This window comes from Malus domestica, chromosome 14 (genome assembly GCF_042453785.1).
Source record: "Malus domestica chromosome 14, GDT2T_hap1".
NCBI lineage: Eukaryota > Viridiplantae > Streptophyta > Magnoliopsida > Rosales > Rosaceae > Malus > Malus domestica.
In genome coordinates, this window is record NC_091674.1 from 19,372,884 (window position 1) to 19,398,085 (window position 25,202).

The 25,202-nt window shown below is 37.2% G+C and overlaps 4 protein-coding genes across 7 annotated transcripts; 2 read left to right on the top strand and 2 right to left on the bottom strand.

The window, feature by feature from the left end:
• Positions 1–392: 392 nt before the first annotated feature.
• Positions 393–5,568, bottom strand: LOC114821047 (CMP-sialic acid transporter 1-like). The gene is made up of 8 exons (XM_029092814.2): positions 5,013–5,568; positions 2,649–2,732; positions 2,249–2,463; positions 2,011–2,089; positions 1,469–1,638; positions 941–1,127; positions 747–824; positions 393–652 (listed from the first exon to the last, which is right to left on the bottom strand). The coding sequence occupies exons 1-8, from the start codon at positions 5,061–5,063 to the stop codon at positions 509–511; spliced, it is 1,008 nt and encodes a 335-aa protein (XP_028948647.1). The 5' UTR covers positions 5,064–5,568; the 3' UTR covers positions 393–508.
• Positions 5,569–8,433: 2,865 nt separating this feature from the next.
• Positions 8,434–12,305, top strand: LOC114820962 (protein HAIKU1-like). Of its 3 annotated transcripts, XM_029092357.2 has the most exons (4): positions 8,434–8,756; positions 9,044–9,107; positions 10,553–11,758; positions 12,029–12,305. In XM_029092357.2, the coding sequence occupies exon 3, from the start codon at positions 10,798–10,800 to the stop codon at positions 11,734–11,736; it is 939 nt and encodes a 312-aa protein (XP_028948190.1). In that variant the 5' UTR covers positions 8,434–8,756; positions 9,044–9,107; positions 10,553–10,797; the 3' UTR covers positions 11,737–11,758; positions 12,029–12,305. The 3 variants fall into 3 exon arrangements, with proteins under 3 accessions (XP_028948190.1, XP_028948193.1, XP_028948191.1); XM_029092360.2 differs by lacking the exon at positions 12,029–12,305 and having other exon boundaries at positions 10,546–11,998; XM_029092358.2 differs by lacking the exon at positions 12,029–12,305 and having other exon boundaries at positions 10,553–11,998.
• A 782-nt stretch (positions 12,306–13,087) lies between these two features.
• On the top strand, positions 13,088–16,515 carry LOC114819263 (uncharacterized). The gene is made up of 4 exons (XM_029092356.2): positions 13,088–13,350; positions 13,459–13,541; positions 13,948–15,944; positions 16,061–16,515. Exons 3-4 carry the CDS (start codon positions 13,973–13,975, stop codon positions 16,297–16,299), a joined length of 2,211 nt encoding a protein of 736 aa, XP_028948189.1. The 5' UTR covers positions 13,088–13,350; positions 13,459–13,541; positions 13,948–13,972; the 3' UTR covers positions 16,300–16,515.
• LOC114820961 (protein SPA1-RELATED 2-like) lies at positions 15,086–24,264 on the bottom strand. Of its 2 annotated transcripts, none has more exons than XR_011575253.1 (9): positions 23,944–24,264; positions 21,904–23,409; positions 21,650–21,807; positions 19,973–20,804; positions 19,328–19,474; positions 18,160–18,477; positions 17,931–17,990; positions 16,724–17,710; positions 15,086–16,165 (listed from the first exon to the last, which is right to left on the bottom strand). XR_011575253.1 is itself a non-coding variant. In XM_029092353.2 (9 exons), exons 2-8 carry the CDS (start codon positions 23,326–23,328, stop codon positions 17,519–17,521), a joined length of 3,132 nt encoding a protein of 1,043 aa, XP_028948186.1. In that variant the 5' UTR covers positions 23,329–23,409; positions 23,944–24,226; the 3' UTR covers positions 15,086–16,165; positions 17,512–17,518. The 2 variants fall into 2 exon arrangements, 1 of the variants encoding a protein (XP_028948186.1); XM_029092353.2 differs by having other exon boundaries at positions 17,512–17,710; positions 23,944–24,226.
• Between the last annotated feature and the right edge of the window lie 938 nt (positions 24,265–25,202).

Below are 25,202 nucleotides of genomic sequence, written 5' to 3' on the forward strand. Positions count from 1 at the left end.
CACTATTGCATTCATTATTTACACTAATTAAATATTTAATTCGAAAGACACATTTATTGTAGGCATGATTATATTGGTATGCTTGTGATTAATTATAAAAAGAGAATTATTATAATACCATTTACTCTTAACACTTCTCAGTGTTCCTGTTTCCTTCTCAAATCTGTGGAGAAAGTACCTCATGCAAAATTGCTAACTTCGTATTTGGTGTTCCAAATTGGCCTCTTTTAGGCATCCCAAAGAGCAAGTGAGAGGGGAAGATTATTCTAGGATGTGCTTGAAGCCAAGAAAGCGTATTAAAGAGAAGATTTAATGTTGTGGATAATATGTTTTTGATAAAAATAAAATAAAAATAGGTGAATAACATGAAGTTTATATTTCACGGATAAAAATTAGTATTAAAAATGAATGTATATATTACGAGTTAGTAAGGGATGTTTCTGATTCGAGTTAAACATACTTCTGCAATCAACAAAACTATATTATGCTCCAGTTTGTGCAATGACCATCACGAATCTGATTTTTGTTGGACTGAAACTTCCTTCAGACTTTCGGTGGTTGCTTTTACAGGCAATGGTAAGTCTATGAGCATGTTTGGAGGAGCAAAGTACATGTGCAGTGACATCATACAGATAATAATACCCAAGAAAAGCTGCAACAACAGAACGGACGAGAACCAAAGTTTATTAATAACCTAATCGTAGTTTCCAGAGAGAGTGAGAGGGCAGTGCATGGATGGAACATACCTGCAGTGTGGGCTTAAAAGTGAAAAGGTATACTGATAGAACCATTGTCAGCAGCATTGCCATTGAGGTGGAATACACCTGAAAGAAGCAAATAAATGAACACTAGTATAGTACAATGTTGCATCCATCTAAACTTAAAATAACACTTATTATAAGAGAACGACAGAAATTAGGCCAAAGGTTCATCTAATTACCTTCACTATGTTGTCAGCATACTTCATCAACCATGAAACAAGCAGTCCGGTAGATCCAAGATTTAGCACGACCAACCAAGTTGTAAGACTGTATCCATTGAAAAGGCGTTGCCACCAAGGGCCATTCTCAAATTCACCCCTGAAGTCATCGAAGCCAAGCCGTGCTACGTTGAAAATCACACCAAACCTGTAAAAGGATTGCCATTGGACCAATTTTTTTTCCCACTCTAAATAAACAGTTAATCATGCTGTAAATAAAACTCATGCACATATCTCAAACAAAGTTTATATGCTAATCACAAGACAAGACACTGTAATGAGTTCGCCAATGATGCTATATCTTCTATATTGCGATCCTAAAAAGTGCAGAAAGAGGCCTGACTTGTGTTGCCATATATAAGAAAGTCCACAAAAAAGATTCTTATTGAACTAAATGGAAAATGCATCGTTGAGCTTTCATATAGTAACAATCATGTAATTGAAATTAGTCACAGAAAGCAAGGCATGGTGTGGAAAAAAGATACCTACGTGTACAATTGTACATTCTGCCAGTACAAGCTATCATTGTTCTTCTTCATGAGAAACTCTGTATAAACACCTGCTAATGCTGACATACAAGCAGATAGGATGCCAAGCATATATCCTTGGATTGGTGCTGAGAACAAAGAATCACATGACACTTCTCCACAACCTTTAACCTACAAGATTAATTAAAAGTAAACCAACAAATAAGTAGCCGGTCGTTCTAATGCACAAATTTCCTCAACAACTTTAGAGCTTATTAAAACTGCATCATTCAAGAAATTCCTGAATCACAGATTTTTTTATCAGACAATAGTAAACAAGAACTTATGTTAAGCATACACGCTTCCCAATTAATCTTAGGAGGTCGGAGAAAAAGATCATATTTCTGGATTCTACCAAGAACATAATAGAAAGGTAAGATGATAATAGACAACAACATAATCAAACAGCAGGTAACATCTATCTTTGAAACAGTTCTGAAAACGAATATTCGACAAAAGAAAACCCAATGCGATAACCAAAAAAAGAACAGCTTCTATTATCACCTGGCTCGTGGTTGTTCCAACAGCTAACAAAACAATTGCTATCCATTGCAGATTAGACAACTTCTTTCTCAGGAATAGCCTGAAGTATCATTCGATAAAGATAGATCAATCAATTAATAAAGGAGATATAACTGGACCAAGTAAAATTCCAACGAGAAATTGAAAAAAAAAAAAAAAACAAAAACAAAAAGGAAAACAATTTAGATTATGTCACCAGGAAATCTAATAAAGTAGGCACCTGAACAATATTCCAGTAGTAACAATCTTCAGATTACCCAATATCTGATATGTGGAAGTATCCACATAAACAAGAGTGGCAAACTGAACATTGTTATGAATTAGATATATGACTGAAGGAATAGGATATAAGCGCACACTCCTCCAATCTGTAGTCATTCGTATGGAAGGTGATATGCGACACTCTCTCCAAAGAAGAAAACTGGAAACTATTAGCTGTAATTTAAAGAACCGCAATGAAACATATCAGTACAACTAGAAAAGGCATCACATATTTGAGGAAAGTAAATGAGCCATTGTGTAGTGAAAAACTGTCTCTAATTTGGTGGCTTAAAGAGGAAATCACTGTGACTTTACAAGCTAAATGATGCACTGAGGTAAAGATAGGTATAGAGAAGTACCTTGAATACTTCAGCAAGAAACGGAACAGTTGCATAGTCATACTCATATTTGCCATTGCTTTGAGAGAGCGTTGTTAAGATTCCCTGACATTAATAAACGAATGTTTGGAACTAAATTTCTAAACCAATACTGTCAACCTCTGCCAACACAACATATAAAAAAAAAAAACTTGAGCCCAAAGTTCTCTCACTCCATATATTCCAGAATATGAAAAGTTAAGAACAATATTCTGTTGGAAAATGTCTATAAAAGTTTATCTAGACAGCGCTGCCGCTGATTGCTATAATACCAAAAAAGGCAATGAAACTTCCAGAAAATAACTGCATATAAGTATCCACTCAGCATGGGAAGTCCCAAAATTGATTTCCATGTGTCAAAAACTGAGGAAACCGTTTTCTTTAGCAACACTCAACAACTCTGTCTCATAATCACGTCTTATAACTGGAGCGTCTGTAAGTCTTTATTTCACATGTCAAACCTCCTTAACCGATTTTCTCTCATCTCATCTTCAATTCTGACTACTCCTACTTTACTTGTCCTTTCTCGTGTGGCCACACATCCAACGAAGCATTCTCATGTCGGCTACACTCATTTTGTCTACGTGTTGATGCTTGACCGCCCAACATTTAGTGCCATAAAGTATTGCTAGCCTTATTGCCGTCTATAAATTTTTCCTTTGAGCTTAGTGGCATATGATGGTCACACAACATATCCGACGCACTCTTCCACTTCATCCATCTAGCTTGTATTCTAGAGTTGAGGTCTCCATCTAATTCTCCGTTCTTTTGCAAGATAGATCCAAGATAGTGAAAGCGTTTGCACTTTGGTACTTCCTGATCTCCAATCTTCACCCCTATCTCATTTGGACCTCCATTCTCACTGGACTTGCAATCCATATACTCTGTCATTGACATGGCGAAGACCTTTAGATTCCAACACTTCCCGCCAAAGGTTAAACTTCGCGTTTATCCCTCTGACTCATGAGCTTCATCTATCAACGTTATATCGTCCGCGAAAAGCATACACCAAGGAATATCATCTTGAATGTCCCGTTAACTCATCCATTACCAATGTAAAAAAGATAAGGAATTAAAGATGAGCCTTGATATGACCCTATAGTTATGAGAAAGCTTTCGGTTTGTCCTTCATGAGTTCTTACAGCAATCCTTGCTCCATCATACATTCCCTTTATAGATTGGATATATGCTACTCGTACTACTTTCTTCTCTAAAATCCTCCAAACAATCTCTCTTGGGAACCTATCATACGATTTTTCCAAATCTATAAAGACCATGTGCAAATCTTTTTTCATATCTCTATATCATTCCATCGATCTTCGTAAGAGGTAGATTGCCTCCATGGTCAAGCGCCCTGGCATGAATCCAAATTGATCGACTGAGACCCGTGTCTCCTGCCTCAGTCTATGCTCAATCCATGCTAAAATAAAATACCAACTTGACTGTTGTCGAAAGATCCGTAATGAAAAATGATTATTTCCTCAAGTTGTAAGTTGTAACTAACTAATTCAAATTTGTAAAGAACAAACAAATAATTATGTATACCAGGAAATTTCACTCTTGCAAATAAATGTTAGTTTGTACTCCAATGTGGTTCATAGGATTCTTCCGGGTCAAGAACAGCAAATTGATCCAAAACCAGCACTTACATAAAAAATCCTTTACGACATTTGCTAAAACATACAAATTATGAATTGTTGAAGTTCCATTTGACCCCTTACCGTGAGTGCTACAAAACTACACGCGAGTTCATCCATCCTAAGATCTCAAGAAACAACTCATATCTTGTACAAGTTTCAAGCATTCTCACTTGAATTACTCAATGCTCAAAAACTTGGAATTGGAAAAAAAACACAAAACTGATTTCCTTTCATATCCATTTTGTTCTTTAAACAGCTCGAGAAATGTAGCGCCCTCAGTTGTACTTTTCAGTCAACATAAGAAGGCCAAACTACGCAATAATAACAATTTAAAGCCCAATTTCAAAACAAAAATAAAAAAATAAAAAATCAGTTGGAAACCGGAATCAATTCGCCATTGTCACTTATAAATACACATTTCAAGTATTGGGCAAGACATAATTACACAAACAGAAAGCTGCATAAAAAAATTTAAAAAAAAACTCAAAAATAATTATTTCGGGGAGAATTAAATTACAGCTACACTGAATCGATTTGGGATGAATTGGAACAAAAATTTCTCAAATTTCGAAACTGGGTCCGAAAACCAAACATTGCAGAACTCAGATTCAGAGGATTAAGAGCGAGCAGAGATCCAGAAAACAGTGAAACGCAAAGGGTAGTAACAAAACGGGCCAGAAATCGTAGAGTCTGAAGGTTTACTGACCTGAGAGCTGGTGAGCACGGTGAGCAGCGCGGCAACGAAATACCACTGCATCGTCTTCTTCCAAACGACCAGCGGTTGCTCGCGTAAAGTTTGGGGCTTTGCTAAGAAAATGTAAGCGCTGATTCGGGCATTGGACTTTCCGGTAACCTGTGTACGGCGATGATAAAATCAGCGTCGATTTGGGTGCGAAACTTGTCGGCTGAGAGATTGGCAGTCTGGCGGCATTGATGATTAAATCCACTCCAACCTAGAACTGGCAATCTTGTCGCCTTTACTGTGTTTTTGTTGATTTCATGACATATGTCATATCTTAAATGAAAATATTACAATGAAAATAATTGGCAAGATCCGATCCGAACTTCATCCATTAATTTAACTCGACTCATTATCTATTAAAAATATATATTTTAATAAATAATTAAATAAAAAATATGATACTAAATTAAAATTTACAACGATAGAAAGAGATTTTAGATTTGAATGTTGCTCAGTATGTGACTTCGTCGAATTCTTCCTGTTCTTATGTTCTTAGTATAAAAATAATATCGATGTACTTAACAAAAAAATATACAACGATAGTGTTATTCACACACATTTTTTACAGATCATGATCGTCTCCGAATCTGTTCTCCGGAGATCCGGAGGACCACATCATCCTCGCCGTTTGTTCAAAATCGTGCGGCCAAGATTAAATTTACTTTTTAAAACTCATTTGAAGCAAAACCAGGGTCGATGCACCTCTGTTTTCCTCCTCTTTCCTTTTATCTCAGATCCCAGCAATCGACAAAGCACGAACTTGAGTTCTTTCATGTCAAAATTTCACTGATTAATTACTGAATCAACACTAAGCTTATGGGCAGGGCGGATCCTTTCTATTTGTTTGGTCGAATTTCCGAGCTCGAGAAGAGGAGATGCAAGTGTTTTCAGCCATGGAGTGGATCACCTGAGGAACCACTTCAGCGGCCGGAACACGGTGGTGTTGCTTGCGACTGAGTGGCCATTCCTTTTGAGAGAGAGCACCAGGAAAGGAGCAGGCTTGAAGCGGCAAGGAAAATAGAGAGGGAGACTAGTCTTTTGTCTTAAGATCAAAATCAATGGCCAGGGTGAATTGGTCCGCCGGATCCGCAGTGAATGATCCGGAGATGATCTGGATTTTCTTTTTATCTTTCACACACTCTTGTTAAGTTTTTTTATAGAAATAACAAAACAAAAATGAATAGTAATATAAAATGCTGAAGTGGCTTAATCGTGATCACACAAACAGTAGGTAGACAATCTTTGTCCATTTACAAATCATGTTGTCAATAAATTAGCATCTACATATCCTAAACACTAAACCATAAAAATCCAAATGACGATACAACCATTGTCAATGCGTAAAGGATGCGATGACGGCTATTGGCATACTTTTTTCACATTTTTTTCGCACTTATAAATTAATTATTATGAAGTATTACATATTTTCAACTCCACCTAAAAATATTGTTCACGAGAGTTTGGAGGATTTTAAAAATGCAAACGACGATGTACCTATCGTTAAAGCATAGAGGATGATCGCAAACGTTTATTGTATCAAATTTTCACACACGTAAATTATTATTATAATTTACTTTGGTATTTTGTAGGAAAAATTAAATTACATTATAAAATAAAAATAATCCATAACAATTAACGTACTAGTGTGAAAAATGTGGGAAACAAATGTGCAACACTTGTGTTTGCATCCTTTGCACTTGAATGATGGTTACATCATCGTTTGGACAAGTCCTTCAAACCCTCATGAATAGTATTATTTGTTTGAGTGCAAAACTAATAAACATTCATAATAATATTGTACAAGTGTGAAAAAAGTTATTAAAAAAAATACAAAAACTCGTTTGGACTTTTATGAAGAGGTCAACTTCAAGATTTGACATCATAATTCATAATCCTTATATTTATATTTAATCGTTGATGTCGTTTACGTTTATGGTTCATTTTTCTGATTAGTTTTCCTTTTTCAAATTTTCTTTTTTTAAAACATGATCTTTTAACGATTGCAAAAAGATGAACGGTTTAGATCGTTGATATCACTTTTAAATTTTTACAGTTAGTGAAAATGTTGCTAAGATTTTATAGTCAACAATCCAAACCGTTTATCTCTGCATCCGCTAAAAAAATCATGTTTAAAAAAAAAATTGTGAAAACAAAATTTGGTGAGAAAAATGGAGCGTAAATGTAAACGATAATCGAGTTGACCCCTTGGCAAAAGTTGTTGAGCTTATCATTACGAGCATTTGTATATTTTTGTTTACATTTTTCACACTTATACATCAATCATTATGAATTTTTATTAATTTTGCACTAGATGATTCCTTACTGGATTAGGTTTTCGTGTCTTGTGGAATAAGCATGGTTTTTCCTTAAAGTGAACGGTACCGAGAGTTTTTCGTTAAAATTCCCTTTAAAAAAATCTTTAAATGATGATAAATAGAAATAAATAAGAATACTGCTAAACTCACCTCATTGTCTTATTTCTCCACCGACATTTTAATGAAAATGTTAATTACTTATTGAAACCTCCACCAAAATTTGACAAATCTAATTATTAATATTATTTTTATGCTTTCTTTAAAAAAAAATTTATATAGTTTTATTTTTTTAGACTCTTCGTTTTCTTTTTTTTTTTCAAGTAAAGGTCTTGAGAGTATCATCATGTTATTCTAAAAAAGAAAAAGAGGGAGGGAGGAGTTCAAGATTTAAAAAGAAATTATATATGGTGGTAGAGTTCGATGGAAAAATGAATAATGTTTCCTTTTATATCATAAGTTTGAATACAACATTTTCTGTTAAATAAAGAAGTTTTATACTCGATTAATCCATAGATTTAGGTGTAAGTCCACATGACATTCCTTGAGTGGAAAAGTAAAGAAGGTAAGTAGGAAAATAGCTATCATTTTTGAAAATATAAAAATACATTTTGAAGGTGTCATGATGAGTCAAATATTATAGCAAATTAAGGTAAGTAGGGCCCATGAATAAAGGAAATAGATGACAAAAAACAAATATAGCATTCACTATTTAACAAAGGCGAAACAAACCATCAAATAATTTCAATACTTGAGAATAAACACATATATTCATATATATATATATATATATATATATATATATATATATATATATACAATTATATCATTCGGGGTGAATATAGAAATAGATACGAATCGGAAACTAATGTAGTCGTATTCAAAATTGTAATAAAATAACATTCTTAATTTTTTTCATATTAAAAAATACCTAAATTTTAATCTTCAAATTCGTCGCATTCGGATGATTATCGACGTCATAAATTTAACGGGTTAGATTGCTATCTCTATATATTAGATCAAGTTAATGCCTTGTCCTTTAGTTGTACCAACCGGTGGACTTGGTGTTATTTGTTTTGTCTTTTGATTGGACCGTGATTTAGGGCATGATGCACCCACAGGATTTTCGCGGAAACATCCGAACATTCTTTCCCTCTTCATTTGGTCTTCTTCGCTACTCTCTCTCTCTCCCTCTCCCCCTCCCTCTCCCTCTCTCAGGTCCTAAAACCACCATTACCAACGGCAACCCCGGCACTACAACCACCTTCCTGAAAACCCCCAATTCCCCAAATCCAAAACCCTAAAATCGAGTATAAGCATCCCCCCACCCTCATCAATTCTCTGCAATTTCAGACGAATCCGTTCTCCCTTTTCAAGTTCGGAGCTCAAATTTAAGGTAATATCACTATACGAGGTCAACTTTCAGTTTTAGGTGTTAGGGTTTTTGTTTAATTTCAATATCAGTGAGGGGTTTTGTGGAGGGGTGTCAATTCAGTTGGGGGTTCAATTGCAATTTCATTTTCAGGTGCCAGTTAGGGTTTTGAAGGGTTTCAGTTTAAATTTTGGCTTCAATTTTATTAGTGTAATTGTACAGCAACAACAACAACAACAACAACGAAGCCTTTTCCCACTAAGTGTGGTTTATTAGTGTAATTGTAATCCCTCTAAATTTGTGTAACGTAGGTAGGGGTTCTTTTGTTGGAGAAGGAGTTGACCATTGAATTGGGGGCTTTTGCTGCACCTGCAGGTTAAAATCTCAACCTTTTGCCTTCTGTGAATGTATTGGTTGCTTGCTGTGAATGTTCTGGTTGCTTGCTGTTAATGTGAAATGGTGAATTGAACTTTGAATGTAATTTATTAGATTTGCACACTAACAGGATTACTTTACTCACAAATTTATTAATATATGCAGTGGAAAAGGTCATGAAAACATTTAAAACAAACTCAAGGTATATTGTATTCCGTTTCAAAATTTAGACTTGGAGTAATAGAAAAATCTTGCATGAGGTGGACATGGTTGAGAGAAGGGGAGAGAAGGAAAACATAAAGAAACTAAGGGGCAATTACGGTTTGAATTGTACTTCTATTGAGTCATCATTTGACGACAAAGAAATCTCCCTCCAATGTTATAGGTGGTTGGCTTTCATCTCTGTGTATTCATTTTGAGAGTTCTTAGCAAATGAAGAGATGTCAGAGGGGCTTACCAGAGACAGCTTAGAACCATTAGGCTTTTTCCTTATATACTGAACCAGTGTTCTACTATGGTCAGTAACTTGAATTTCATAAAAATTAGTTTGTCTTTCAATAATTTGAGTTAAGATCACAATTAAAATTTTGCTGGAATGATAGACATAACAGTCCTTTCCCAATGGTTTTGAGGAGGACAATTTTTGTCTCCTACAACCTTTGTTAAACAATCTATGAAAGTTGAAACAATAGGAAGGACTCGGTCGTTGCCTTCTACAAATAAAACCAAAAAATACAAAGTTAGTTTAGCATTCAATGTCAAACCTAGATTAACCATATTGGACCCAACACAAAATAAACGCAATGAAACATGGGCATCACAGATTTCAAACTGAAATTGGGACAAATGTTGATGGAGCACCACTAACTAATCAAAGTTGTTCCAGTACTTGAGTGTTGAGTGACTTCTTATGAGTCCTGCAAGTTCCTATATTTCAACACCAATCAGAAGAGGGAAGGGGGATTTTGGTTGAATTTTTTAAAAACCCACATGTTCCCTTGGTCAATTAACTACCCTAAAACAGTAGAATTTCATTTATAAATGGAAATCAAGTTTTAATTCCCTTTACACGTACAAATCCATATTTTTTTTTTTTTCCGTCTCAAGTAGTTAAGTCCCTTTTCACATGCGAATCCATCTCTTTTCATTTCAAGCAGTTATTCTTTTGTGTCATTCACAAACTGTATCAGCATATACCTTTTTCTACTCCAGTATTTTATCTGCACTTTCCCATTACCCCATCGCATTTTAAATTTGCTATACTCTCCTTCATAACCTTTGGGTTATTTATTGTAGTTTTTGAATTCCAATTCTTGATGTTGGTCTTAGGACTTCTAACCTTTCTGTTGATAAGGGTTCGGTTTTTGAATTTCAGATTGGATATTAGATATTGTTTTAAGTTCATTTTGGAGGGATTTACTTGACCTTCGGTTTTTAGCATGCAGGTTGCCAAAACTGAATTGAATTGTTCTTCCATTTATAGCATGCAACACTGAATAATATTTAGCCAAATACGTATATTTTCTCTGGCCTAGTTGAGGTTGAGATTCAGGCAGCTGGGAAGTGGTGTTTAAGCTTCAATTTCAAGTTTTGGCTACAGTTTCAAAGTTTATCAGAATGGTTTAACTTTGTGAGACACTGTCAAAGTTAAATTGGTAGCTGGTGTGAGTTTGTTGGAGTTTTGTTCAAGATGGATAACTCTGCAAACATGCATAATGATCATTTGGGTGTGAACAAAATGGGGAAAAATATAAGGAAGAGTCCTTTGCACCAACCCAAATTTGGTAATAATGACGCCAGGCAACAACCTCAACCTCAGGTGTACAATATAAGCAAGAATGACTTCCGGAACATTGTTCAGAAGCTTACTGGTTCGCCATCGCAAGAACCTTTGCCTAGACCTCCCCAGAATCCGCCAAAGCCCCAAAGTATGCGATTGCAGAGAATTCGACCTCCCCCATTAGCACCTATCAACAACAGACCCTTAAACACACCTCCAGCTCCTCTTCCTGCAGGCCCACCACAGGTTCCCTACAATAATAACTTTGTTAGGCCTCCTCAGTTTGGACATCCATCACCTACACCAATGCCACCATTTCCACATGGAGATTCAATGTGGCAAAATACAGCTGAATCTCCTATCTCAGCATATATGCGGTACCTTCAGAGTTCAATGTTAGATCCAACTCCAAGGGGCAACCAACCTCAGCCTCAACCACAAGTTCCAGGTCAAATGCAGTCTCAGCCACCATCAACCAGTTTACTTCCTAACCCATCCGTATCTGCTCACCCACCCCCGAGAATGAATGCCCCTGGGGCACATGCGCCTAATCTACAGCACCCACAGATGAATGGTCCTCCCCTCTTACCGTCACCAACTTCACAGTTTTTATTGCCATCCCCAACGGGTTACATGAACTTGTTGTCTCCACGGTCACCTTATCCATTGCTTTCACCTGGGATGCAGTTTCCTCCACCATGGACCCCCAATTTTCAGTTCTCTCCAATGGGCCAATCAGGGCTGTTAGGTCCAGGGCCTCAACCCCCACCTTCTCCTGGCGTTTTGTTTCCATTATCTCCTTCAGGGTTTTTCCCCATTTCAAGTCCAAGATGGAGGGATCATCACTAGTTGGCACAACATTGTTAAGCATGTGAGTCCATACATTCCCTTGTGCTATTTCTTTATGTGGACTCGTCGTCTACTTGTAGGAGCTTCTTTTGTGAAAAATATATTGTATACTGGTAGCGTAAGTGGCTTTTTGGGCTACCCGTAATGTTCGCTTCTCTTTTCTTTATTTTTCTTTTGTTGACACCTTCTCTGCAGCTTTTTTGAATCTTGAATCTGTATCAGCTCATATCTTTTCTTCTAATTTTGTAATGTTTTGATTAAATTGTAGTTTGTTGTCAATTTTCTTCTTCAGTTAACTGGCAAATGGAGGGAATTTCGCATTAGCAATTATAGATTCGTTGTACCTTGTTACGTTCAATCATGAAATCATTGCTGTGTTGATCTTAGGTTAATGAATTGCAGAATTGATTCTCTTTACGAAAATATATAATGTAATATTTTTGTGAAACACGAATGTTGTTCACGCGTTATTGTGTTTACTAGCTTTGTCTTGAATGTTCTTCACTTTGTTCAAGTATTTTACTACTTGTGTAAACTCTAGGGGATTAAAAAAGGTGCAGGGTTGTGTATATATTTGTTGAAACATTCGATGACCTACTTAGTTACCGTAGAACAACGAACATGGATGTTTTATAGCTTGAGGAGAAGTAATCCTTACATTTGAGACTCAACTTACACGAAAATATCGGTAGTCCAAAAACACGGAAATTTCGATGGAAATATCGGGATATTATGGATATTTTAGACCATGATTAGAATCGATATGCACTAACAGCTGGAAAGCATGGACTTGATGGAACAAAGTGTTGGACAGGTCCTAGTCATTACCCTAAACTCCTCATCATCTTTCCAGCAGACCCTCCGCCACTAATCTCGCATATTAGTCCCGCTCCATCGTCACAAATCTAATTGACGCAGAACCAATCGACTACCGCCACCGTAGGCGTAGATCCGTTCCACCAACGCCACGCCGACACCGCTAATACGTTCCACCATCGTCACAAAATCTAAAGCATACAAGTAATCATATTACTAGTGTTTTTGTGAGTTTTGCTCAATTTTTAGATTAAATAGCCAAAATTCCTCTTTCAACCAGTCTCGTACAACTCATTGTTCAAACTCGAAGGCCTAAATAACACCTTTGAGTCTTTGGCTGGGCGGTCGTACCCATCTCCCGCTAAAACAAGCGAGTACATGCTTGCACAACATTCTTTTTTTTACGTAAAATTTTGACGGAGAATAATAAAACCTTGTTTTTCATCTCTTCAAGGAACGCGAAAACACGGGTCCCACAGAAAACAACACACCCGACCCAACCCAAACCCCTCAAAACGGACCTGTTCTTGTTCTTACTCTTGGGTCATCACTCATCAGGTGTTCCAATTCCTTTTTCCAAATATTAATAAAAAAATCGTTACACAAAGTTGACAAACTGCCGCCCCCGAAAACCCGTTATCTGGTTCGGTTTTGTCTAATGACCACCAAACCGCCTGATCAGGAGGCGGTTCGCATGGATGCTTGTCCGACCACGACTTCCTTCTTCCTTGGAGGGACAACGTTGAATCTTTTAGTTTGATTCCGACCAGACACCAGACAATACCAGAAACTGAAACGGTCTGTAATTTTTGTCTTCTTTTTGTCTGGTTTTTTTTTATCCTTTCCTTTTTCTTTTCAGTTTCCTTAATCTTTTTATTTGATTCCGGTTGATGTTGGGTTGATCAGATTCTTGGGTCAGGGACAGAATTCGACGTGTATTGGTGTTTTTCCTGGAATTCCAGCCAGCTCAGTTTGAATTTTGACTCGAGGTAGGCCTTTTTTGATTAATTTCATGAAAACCCTTTTATTATTTTCAATTTTCTTAATCTATTTTCCTAATCTCAAATAAAATGGAACAATTTTGGGTTTGAGATTTTTTTTTTTGTCAAACTATAGATTTTGTTAGATTAGATGTTGCATTAGTTACCGACAGAATTCAAACCACGTCATCATGCAATGATTCAACTTCTTTCCACCACTATGGTAAATGTCCACTTGCGAGGGTTTGGGATATTGGGTTTTGATGCATGCATGGTTATAAAGTTGTAATCTTGATGATCAAATGTCATTAAAACCCTTGTTTTCGTTTCGTGTTTTTTTTTTGGTACTGGCAGAGGATCTTGAGATTTTGATTGGCTTTTGTTTGATTAATTTCTGTCGGGATTGCTGTATCAGGAAATTTTTCGCCGTCTGAGCCGGAATGGAACAATTCCGGCATATTGGGGAGGTTTTGGGAAGTATGAAGGCTCTGATGATGTTAACAGATGAGATTCTGATCAATCAATGCCAGTGCTGTTTGTTGCATGATGTGTTCACGTTGGCGTTTGACACGATCGGAGAGGAGATCCGACTGAACTTGAAACTCGAAGAGAAGAAGACAAAATGGAAAGCGCTCGAGCAGCCTCTGAGGGAGCTGCACAGAGTTTTCAAGGAAGGGGAGCTGTACATTCGGCATTGCATGGATGCAAAAAACTGGTGGGGGAAAACAATCCTCCTCCATCAGAACAAGGACTGCGTCGAATTTCACATTCATAACTTGTTCTGCTACCATGCGGCCGTGATTGAGGCGATTGAGAATGCTGGAGAGATTGCGGGGCTCGATCAGGAGGAGATGCAGAAGAAGAGGATTCTGCTCGCAAGGAAGTATGATAGAGAGTGGAATGACCCCAAACTTTTCCAATGGAGATTTGGGAAGCAGTATTTGGTCCCGAAGGCGATCTGCAACAGGTTGGAGAGTGCTTGGAGGGAAGATAGATGGCGGCTTGTCGAAACTCTGAAGGTGAAAAAGATTTCAGGATCCTTTGGTTTGACGAGGAATGAGCAGCAACTTGGAGACTTGCTGCTCAAGAAACTTGGTGGGTCGGAAACCTTAAATGGGAAGCTCTTTCCGAGCTCAATCTTACTGGAATCCGACTATTACAGCGTTAGGCGGTGGTTAGGAGGAGGAACGCAGTACAAGGAGATCCAGTGGTTGGGGCAGAACTTTGCCATGAGACACTTCTTTGGGGATATTGAGCCGTTGAATTCTGAGATTTCAACTCTCCTCGCACTTTCCCACCCCAATGTGCTGCAGTACCTTTCGGGGTTTTATGACGAGGAGAAGAAGGAATGCTTTCTTGTTATGGAGTTGATGATCAAGGATCTGCGCTGCTACATGAAGGAAAACTGCGGCGCGAGAAGGCAGGTTTTGTTTTCAATCCCGGTAGTGGTTGATATCATGCTTCAGATTGCAAGAGGCATGGAATATCTGCACTCTAGGAAGATCTACCATGGGGAGTTGAACCCCTTGAATGTCTTTCTCAAGGCAAGGAGCTGCACAGAAGGCTATTTCCAAGTAAAAGTCTCGGGTTTCAGTTTATCATCCGTGCGCAAACCTACTTACAGAAAATCACAGCAGAAGAATGAAATCAACCCTTTGATTTGGTGTGCCCCGGAAGTCCTAGCTGAGCAAGAGCAACCAGGAAACAAAGGTCGTACCAAATACACGGAGAAAGCGGATGTATACAGCTTCGCAATGCTTTGCTTTGAGATCTTGACCGGGAAGGTTCCCTTCGAAGATTCACATCTCCAAGGGGACAAGATGAGCAACACTATAAGAGCAGGATGGAGGCCTCTCTTCCCATACCCTTCACCAAAATACCTCGTCAATTTAACCAAGAGATGCTGGCACAGTGACCCGTCTCAGCGCCTGAGCTTCTCGTCCATCTGTCGCATTTTGCGCTACATAAAGAAGTTCCTTACTCTGAACCCCTATGACGATCAGCCTTTACTGCAATCCCCTCATATGGATTACTGCGAGATAGAGTCATGGTTCCTGAAGAATAGTTCAGCTGCCGAATACGTTGATTTATCCTCAATATCGCAACTTCCATTCCAAATGTTCTCTTACCGGCTAGGGGAGAAGGAAAAGACTAGCCCGGACATCGTGAGGGTTAGGAGTCTGGATTCCTTAAGTGATACAGCATCAGCGATTTGCAAGCAAGAATCTCCGAACGGCAAAGTTGACATTGTGTCCATTGCAGAAGATCCATTCGTACCACTAAGCGACTCGAGGTCCGTTTGCTCTGATGTGAGGTCTGTTTATGATCTGAGGTCAGTTTGTTCCGAGGCTCCGATGAAGAGAACTCTCACTGCCAAGAAACATCAAGACGCGACAGCTAGAAAAGCCTCAGGTCAGCCACTAATTTCACCTTAATCCATTTCTGTACGATCAGCTGATTACATTTTTAAGCTCAGGGGCTTCTGTACTTTCTCCGTTAACAATCTTGACTGGGAAAATGTTGATCAGGTTACACCAGGACATCAAAAACACCAACCACACCAAGGACGTCAACACCAAGACTTGCGTCGCCAAGATTTCCACCGCCAAAACTTGCTTCACCGAAACTTCTGCCTGCAAAACCATGTCAACACAGTATGAAGACAAACCAAAGCCCTCCACTGCCGAGTCCTACGAGCACAAAGAGTAGTGCGAGCCGAAGCAGGCACAGAATGAGGGGGCACGTTTCGGACTCGGAGATACATTAGGCTTTCTTTTGTTTCACATCATATATATACATATAGTCAAGTACAGATCAGTTTTTGTTCCCTTCCATTTAACTAGAAATCTCTGTAAATTTAATCTTCTTACTGTTATAGGTCCATTAGGCTTGAACATCTTATAGTAAAGTTTTTCGTTTTCAGTTTTTATGTTCTTGCAGGGCATTTATGTGAACGTAATTCCACAGATCGTCTTTCATGCAACTTGTTCTCTATTTATTTCTCTTTTTGTACACTCATGTTTATTTCCTATTCCGCTTTGATTTATTCTCTCAAAAACCAGAAATAAACAAGGGTGTGAAGGGGAAAAAGGGTCGTGCAGAAATCATCACATGAAGAATGTGGTTTCTAATTCAAGTTACAATTCAGCGTACATAGATGCAAGATAAAATTAAAAGGACACGATCCATACCTTTATCAAGATGTTTGGCTATGGTTGACAGATGACATAAATTTAAACTGCAAGATAAAATCGCGCAATCGCATATGAGATGCAAACTCAATTCTGTGGTCTCCCAAAAACGACTGTCCTACAAATCTGGTCACCGAGAGTTCACGATAGATGAACCCTATTTTCTACACTCTACTGAAAACAACTCAACTGAGATCGTCTTCGTTGGAAGTGTTACAAATGCTTTTCGGATGTTTTTCTCAACAAGCAGCTATGACTCTAAATGAATAGCGTAATATTGAACATAGATTCTGACCTAAATAGCTGACCACATTATGTGATAGCTAGTGTGAAAATGATTGACCAAGCTGTTCCAAGAATATATGTTAATCTGCAACCTGCTTCCCCTGATTTCACATTCGGTCAAAATTTAAAATTTTTGAAGCTGAGTACCCCAAACAAATCCTCAAGTCTCCTTTATTCATTGCAATACGACACTGTTTAAACCTTGTCAGCTCTCGTGCTGGTATGACAATCTTCAGATTTGAGGATTCAAAATGTTTTCATAATCAGCTGATGTCCATCAGATACTATATTTTGCAGCTAATTTGTACAACATCAGTCATTCAGTCGTTTTGGCACCTATCAAACAAGGATGTGGCTAGAACCCAAGGTTTCTCCGTTCCATCTTACTTTCTAAGGTTTCTCCGCATGAACTTACAGTTTCCACTTTATAGTTGGCCACCAGAAGAAAACTCAAGAAGGTTTCAAAAGGATAATGACTTCTTAATTGATGTGAAAGGAGTTACCTTTTCCTTAAACAATCTGCAACACTTTTATACACCCGTCTGAATTGGCAGCAACCACCATGTCTGATTTCCCTCTCCAGCAGACACTCGAAACCCATTGTGCACTATAATCATTGGTCTCCTTTCCAGAAATAGGATCAATGGAGCCAAACTTGTGTGAAGTGATCGGCATAGGCAGAGATCTATGGTAAGCATAAACCTGGAAGATATCAACACAAAAGGTTAAAGTAGTTGATTATATTATGATTAGACTGTATATCTCGCACAAGCACTGTCTAGAAGTTACTAGCTCACCTTCAATATTTCCTTTTACCTGTTTTTATTTTTGGTTTAATATTTCCCTATAACTCAACTAGAAGCCCATTCGTTCTTCATTTTATTAATACAAGTACCATGTAGCATGGGAATTAAATATGCACCTCATTTGTTTCTGAACCACAAGCTATGTAATCATCTGAAACGGATAACCCGACAAAGTTCTGGGGGAGTAAGCATCCAAAGTGTGACCAACCGAGAAAAAGAAACATAAACTTGGTCAGACAGTTACAATGTAGTTAGAGCAAGTGTTATCTAGATCTCAAAATCGCACAGAAATAAAAATAGGTTCTAGCATAAAGAGCCAATAAAAAAATTAGTGGGGTAGCCAACCTTCTCATTGGTGTGCCCACCAAGGCTTAGGCTGCAAGCATCGGTGGATGTATCACTCATACTGGTTTTGCTAAGATCCCATAGCTTTAATGTGTTGTCAGTGGATGCAGAAACAAGGGTCTCTGAGTCCAAAAATTTCACATAGCTTACAGCTTTCTTATGCCCATCCAATACGCACCACGGAATTTTAGTATTACGGAGATCATAGCAGTAGGTGTAGTAGTCCGCACTCCCGAAGGCCAGCAAATGAGAGGAGTGAGAAGAGAACTGTACACAGCATACATTTGCAGCGTGCTTGATGGTATCTAAACTGTTTCTCTGAAAGAACCATCCCCAAAAAAAGGGATTTCAGAAGCATCACAGAAAATCTTAAGTAGTAATCAGTACCAAAATGAAGAAGTTCCAAAGTGAAACACAAATATGTCTGGCATCATTTGGCCACAATACCTTTACGGAGATAGTGCTAAATTTTGACCACCAAAAGCCCCATCAGCACTTGTGATGAGGCACTGATGCAGATAATATGGAAACATTTTATTGGGGTTAGTTATGTCAATTGAGGATATCATATTGTACTTTAACTTTGGAATTTTTATATTGTGTCGGCCTTGCTTGATTGTAATTGAGATTTATTAACTATTAGGAGTTGTCTTCCCCTAACTACAGTTTCCGTATTAGCTGGGTTTGGACTGCCTATCATATAATACGCCTTATTGTTATTGACAATCCGAACCCAGTTACAAATAAAGCTAATGAGAAAACCCCGATAATAATGAAAATCAAATCCTAGCTAAAAAAATCCCAACAAAAATTAAGCAAGGCCTACATAACACAAATGTAAGACATAAAACCTAATGTGAAATCCCAAAATGCAGAAATGTATAAAAATGTCCACGTTATCTGGCCGTTCTCTTAAGGGTTTCTCAAATATGCTGAATTACTTTCGATCAGCAAGATTTGTAGATCAGCAGCAAACATAACTCATTTAAATAAGAATCATAAGAAATCAAAGAGTTTCTTGAATAGTAAATTTGCATCTTAAAGTGAGCAAATCCTATGATTTATATACAATGGAAAAAGACAGAAACACACACACAAAATAGTAAATTTGAGTCTTAATATGAGCAAATCCTGTGGTTCATGAGAGAGAGAGAGAGAGAGAGCATGCCTCGTTGATGCTCCACAATTTCACACAACCATCATCACTCCCAGTGGCTAATTTTGTAGGATATACTTGAGAAAAGTCTACAGACCAAGCCCTCATTGCATGCTCAGTGTATTGAGCAAACTCTTGACCAGTGCTGGCATCCCATAACTGGATATCAATATAAGTATATATTACGTTATATGCAATGCAAGTATTAATTAAAAATAAGGGCAAGCAATAGTCACTTATTAGACAATATATTGGGGAAAAATGAGCCACGAACAAATCCATGAGAAAAGACATGGATAGACAAAGCTTAAATAGTCATAGATCTCTATTAGACTACTTCTGTGACACATATATCAAAAGGATGAACATGCAGATGCTATCAGGTCAACATTCAGACAGCAATATTTTTTTTCGGGTGAGGATCCCGGAGATCCTCAAATCACATCCGTTCATCACATAGTGCGGTCAGAAATTATTGTAATTTTTTTTATTTAAAATTGAATATAAACAGTACCTGACCAAAACTGGACGCATGATGTACGATGAACGAATGTGATTGGAGGATCCCCGGGATCTTCACAAAGAGGATCCGGCGAGGATCCTTTCTCTTTTTTTTCAGTAACACAAAACAGTCAATATGTCACAGGATATACAGACCTTGATTACACCATCATAATCAGATGAAGCCAGATAGTTTTTTATATAGTTGTTCCAGCAAACACAGCTGATCCTTGATTTGTTTGACATCTCAATCACTGGATAATGAATATCAGCAGGATTGTTGAAGAAAGCATTAAACTCAAAAATCTTGATTTTCATTGAAACCCCGGCAGTAGCAAAATAGTCTTCATCCCGATCAAAACTCATAGAGGAAATTACTTTAGAGGAACTGCTGAAATCTCCATTTCTTAGTATACCACGTACTTCAAACTTACTATACCGAGCATATTTACACAAACCATCAAAGATGGCTCCCGGTCGATCAGTGCATATCTCCTTGTCTTCATCCTTTGTTCCCACATACCAATTATTGCGAGTTCTTAATAAATCTTTATCGCTGCGTATTCTAGAATCCGTCTCAGGAATCTGAATTCTTGATCTCATCAAGAAGTAAGCACTCTCAAACTGATCTATATTTTTCATCAACCTCGACTCATTTGAACTAAGAACAGGAAATAATGGAGAAAGCACCTCTGACCTTGAATCTTCTTTGCTAATGAACATATTTTTCCTTAAGGATTCACCGTACAAGCCACAATCAATCAAGGGTTTTCTTGCAGAGTGCCTCCTCTCCACTTCTTCAACATCTGCTTCTAAGAACTGAACTGTTTCCAACAAAGTTGCATCATGGTTCTGCATCTGTTCTTTCAAAGAAGTGAGGAAATGCAATAATAAATCCAATTCTGCGTCCTCTTGTTCCACAGAAGGTGACAATTCTTTTACACAAACCTCCTGTAACCCGTTAAGTACTTCAGATTGTAGAATTTGCCTGTCATAACCAATGATCGCGTCACCCAAAAAAAAAAACAATGATCATAAACTCAGAAGTCAGGATAGTGCATCAGACTACACATTGAGGTTCCATTTTAAATTTTCTTATATATTTTTTTTTGGATGTGATCAAAGTGATTACAGACCTAATACAACTTTCATCCAGTACAGGTTACACTTAAGTATTCACTAAAGGAGCCTGAGGGCACTTCAGAAGGGTATTGAGAGACTGAACAATAAAATCAAACTCTAATCATTTGTACATCCAAAACAAACCTGGAAGATCATTGATGAAAAATGAAAAATTGAAGGATGATGAGGTTAACATACAAAGCTTCAAGCCTTCAGTACATGATGATTATTATTTTCCTAAAAAATAAAAAGCATTATCCAATATCCACAAGTTTCTATCGACCATTGAAAAATTTCTTGAAAAAAATAATCCTCCACGTGAACCAGGTTTATTTCAATTGTAATTCAAGGTAATATTAATTAACTATAATAGTGGAGCCCTAGAACATGGTATGGGAATAGGATTTTTAAATTCAGGTTTCACATACTATTTATGGTCTTCAATTTTCTCCAATTGCATTTCAATCTCATTGGGTTTTTCTATGTATTAATAAACATGTATAACACCTATTTGGACCATCCTTGACACCACGACTTATGGTTCAATCAACTAATATCTACAAGATATCTTTTATGGAACAAATATTCTAAATATTACTCCCTTCCAATATTACCTTCAAAACTGTTTACTTAACACTCATAGATTCAAAATTTCCGTACCCTATGTCAACTAAAATGTTATGAACTCACATGACAACGGTTCAGGACTACCTTGTCGTTGGGCGTGAAGATGGTTCAGGATGAAGAAGCCAAATAATAAATCCAGCCTCCATAGCATTTTCTGACAGAAATTTTGGGGGAAGAATTCTGTAGCACAGGTTGGACATTGCTGCAGCAAGGGCGCTATTTGAGTCAAAATGAGCAAGTAACTGAAAGCAAAGACCCAAATTAATCCATCAGATTTTTCATTCAACTCGGAGAAGAAATATAATGTGTCAAATGCAGAAACATTAATCAATTTGCACCTCGAAAAGAAGAACACCAAGATCATAGACATTTGATAAAACTGTGTAACTTCCTTCACTGAGTTCCTCAGGACTAATATACCACTTCTCTTCCAATAGCTCATTTATTGAAGTAAACTGCTGAGTTGCATAATGCATATGAGGACTGGTGAACATGGTACGTATCTCATGCCTTATTCTTGGATGTTGTTCACCAAATGCATCACTTTTGTTCTGCAAACCAGTGATGTTGATGTGGCTGTTATTCACATTATCATGCATGAAGTAGGAAGTGGTAGAGAACTGGGGCCATTGCAATCTAGTATTCTCACTGACCCTTTGCTTTTTCCTTACTGGACTATTTTCTAAAAGAGATATATCTCTCTTCTTCGTACTCTCAAGCATCTCGCTTGGGACTGGTAAGCCAACATACTTAACCTGATTTGAAGGTAACAACTTGAAGAAAGAAGGTCGCAATCCAGGCAAAGCAACTCCTTTAGAATGAAAATTATCCACCAGATCCACTATCTGTCTAAATATATACAAGCATTCAGCTTTATTCGCTTTAGGACGTCCAGTATTCAGCCATTCTCTCAAACTGTTTTCATCATGATAAGAGCCACCAGCCGTACGTCCAGCATTAACACCATTGGAAGAAGGCATAATAACATTGGCATCCATACTCATTGTTGGATCAGAAGCTGCCAAAGGATCACCGGCCACCTTTGAACTATTCAGGTTTCTAGATTCAATGTGACAATTCTCATGGTTCAGACCCTTCATTATGACACCCTTACCCTTCAGTGTATTCTTAACAAAGAACTCGGAAAAGCCTGGCCTAGATAGAATTTTTGTTCGGATACCTGCATAAGTATTGCCTGAAGCCCCTGTATTTTCAATGTTTGTTAATTCTTCCACAACATCATAGTGATTGTCACTTAATGCCCTTTGATTCCAAAAACCGGAGACAGATGTGGACCCCTCATTCTCCAAGCCACCAGAAATTGCCTTCCCATTATCCTTGAATGCAGTATTGACTTGTGAACTCTCACTTCCTGATCCACTTGCTAGCTGAAATAAATGTTGTTGTGGGTTCTGCCAAAATTGCATTCTTCCTTGATTGTTGTAATTTCTCACAGTTGGCTCTTCCTCCATGGAACCAACATCATTCATAGAGCCAAGGCTACCATATGGGTGTTCTAATTCGTTAACAGGGCTCATAGCCATATCTACATTCTCTACAAACTCATGCCGCGAGCTTAAGGGATAATCACCCTCAACTGGTATACGCATCGAATAATCACATTCACCATATGTACACATTTCTTGGCATTCCAATGGGTTGCCGTTTTCAGATTTAACTGAGTGCTCATTCTCTTTCCTCTCACGTTGTACAACCTCTGCTAAATCTAATGGGGTCACTTCCTCATCCACTGCATCCTCCATAATGTCTAAACTGATTTCATTCAACAAAAATCTTCAAGGCCAATAAGGGGATTTGTTCGCTGAGAGACCGTGTGCAAGTACCTAAATCATTCCGCAAAGAGTGATAAAAACTGTAAGACTATAAGAAAGGCAAAAGCAATAGCATGCAACCACCGCTTCACAATGATACTTAGATATAGTTCCAGTCAATCTGAACTGAAATTCAAGATCAATTCATCAACCTTCAAACGTCTTCCGAATTTTATGTACACATAAAAACATAAAAAACAGAACAAAGAGAACCAAAGTTGATCAAAATTCTTCATGTACACAGTACAACATGTTAACAACAGCAATACCTACTTAATTACAAACACTTGATGCACAAGTTAATTACACAAATACATAAACTAATCAAAATTACAGGAAATTTAGTAATTTTCAAAAAAAAAAAAAAAAAACAGAGAAATTCAAGTCTCACCTAAGACTAACAAGTAATAACCAATAACTCAGCTAACAAGTATCAACTTATCCCACCTCCAACATTTCTATCTCCAAATTTTCTCGGCAGCCAAACAGAAAGTACAATTGAAACTCAAAATCCAAAATCCCAGCAATTAATGCACACACACTCACCTGAATTGGAGCTTCCATGCCAAACCGCGAAACGCCGACGGCTCAGTTCTCCGAAGCAGGAAGAATCAGAAAGAGGCAAAAATTGGAGCTCAAAAACCCTAAGGAGAGAGCCAAAGCTGAAGAACAACTGAAGAGAGAATCAAAACCCAAAGCATGAAAGTATTTCCTTTTTTTATGCCAGAAATGGAAAATATCATCGCCTTCGCTATTTGCCGACAATTTTCTCGCTTTGTTATTTTCTTTTTCTGCAAAAAAATTTCAGGTTTTACGAAATTAATTTTCCAAAACTCCTTGTGCACAAAAAATGGAAAATGGGGTTACATTCTTGTTTGTTTTTGGGGAGTTTTAATAAACACTTCTGTTGTTGTCTACTTTTTACGTAAAGGGTATTTTTATTCTAAAAAATCATTCATGGTATTATTAATTTACAATACATTTTTGCTCTTTTGATTAAAACTCAAAGTTTTCAAGTCATTTTCATTAATTTTCCCAACGAAACACTCATAATACGGTTTACTTTTAACATTAAAGATATTTTTATTCTAAAAAGTCATTTTGATACTATTCACGTATTTTTATGACAATTTTTAATTTTTAATAAAAAGTAACGGCATAAATAGAACTGTTGCTGTTAGCTGGACCAGCAAGCCCATTTGGTCTTACATGCGAATGTTTTTTATTATTATTTATTTATTTATCGAATTCGTGTGAATGGTTGAAATTTGATCTTACGTGCGAATGCATCTTGCACCCTAAGTCACGAGTTCAATTTTCTTCTTTCTCAATATCATTTTATTAAGAAAAAAATAAGAAGATAAAAGTGCAGCTTATGGATCAAACTAGTAATGTTAGGAAAACTAAATTTTTAAATCAAATTATGTAGTTGTTGATGGTTAGATTATTACTCAAGTGTTGATTAACATATTTATTTCCTATTAATGACACATTATCTATTTGCAAATTTGGTTTAAAATTTTAATTTTCCTAACATTATTTTGTACAAAAACTGTCACAACCCATCCCGAAAGATATTCTCTTATCCAAACATAATGTTAAGTTCTTTTTACCAATAAACATAGTGTTCAGCTCGTCATACCAATATTTTTTGTTGTTATTGCAAATTCTCTTTTAATAATGTGGAAAGCTAAATTCATAAATCTTAAGGCTAAAAAGAGAACTATAATATGCTATTCTTAATTGATTAGTGAGTATTATTGATGGTGCACAAGTCCTTGCTTGTTCGGCGTTCTACCAACTTA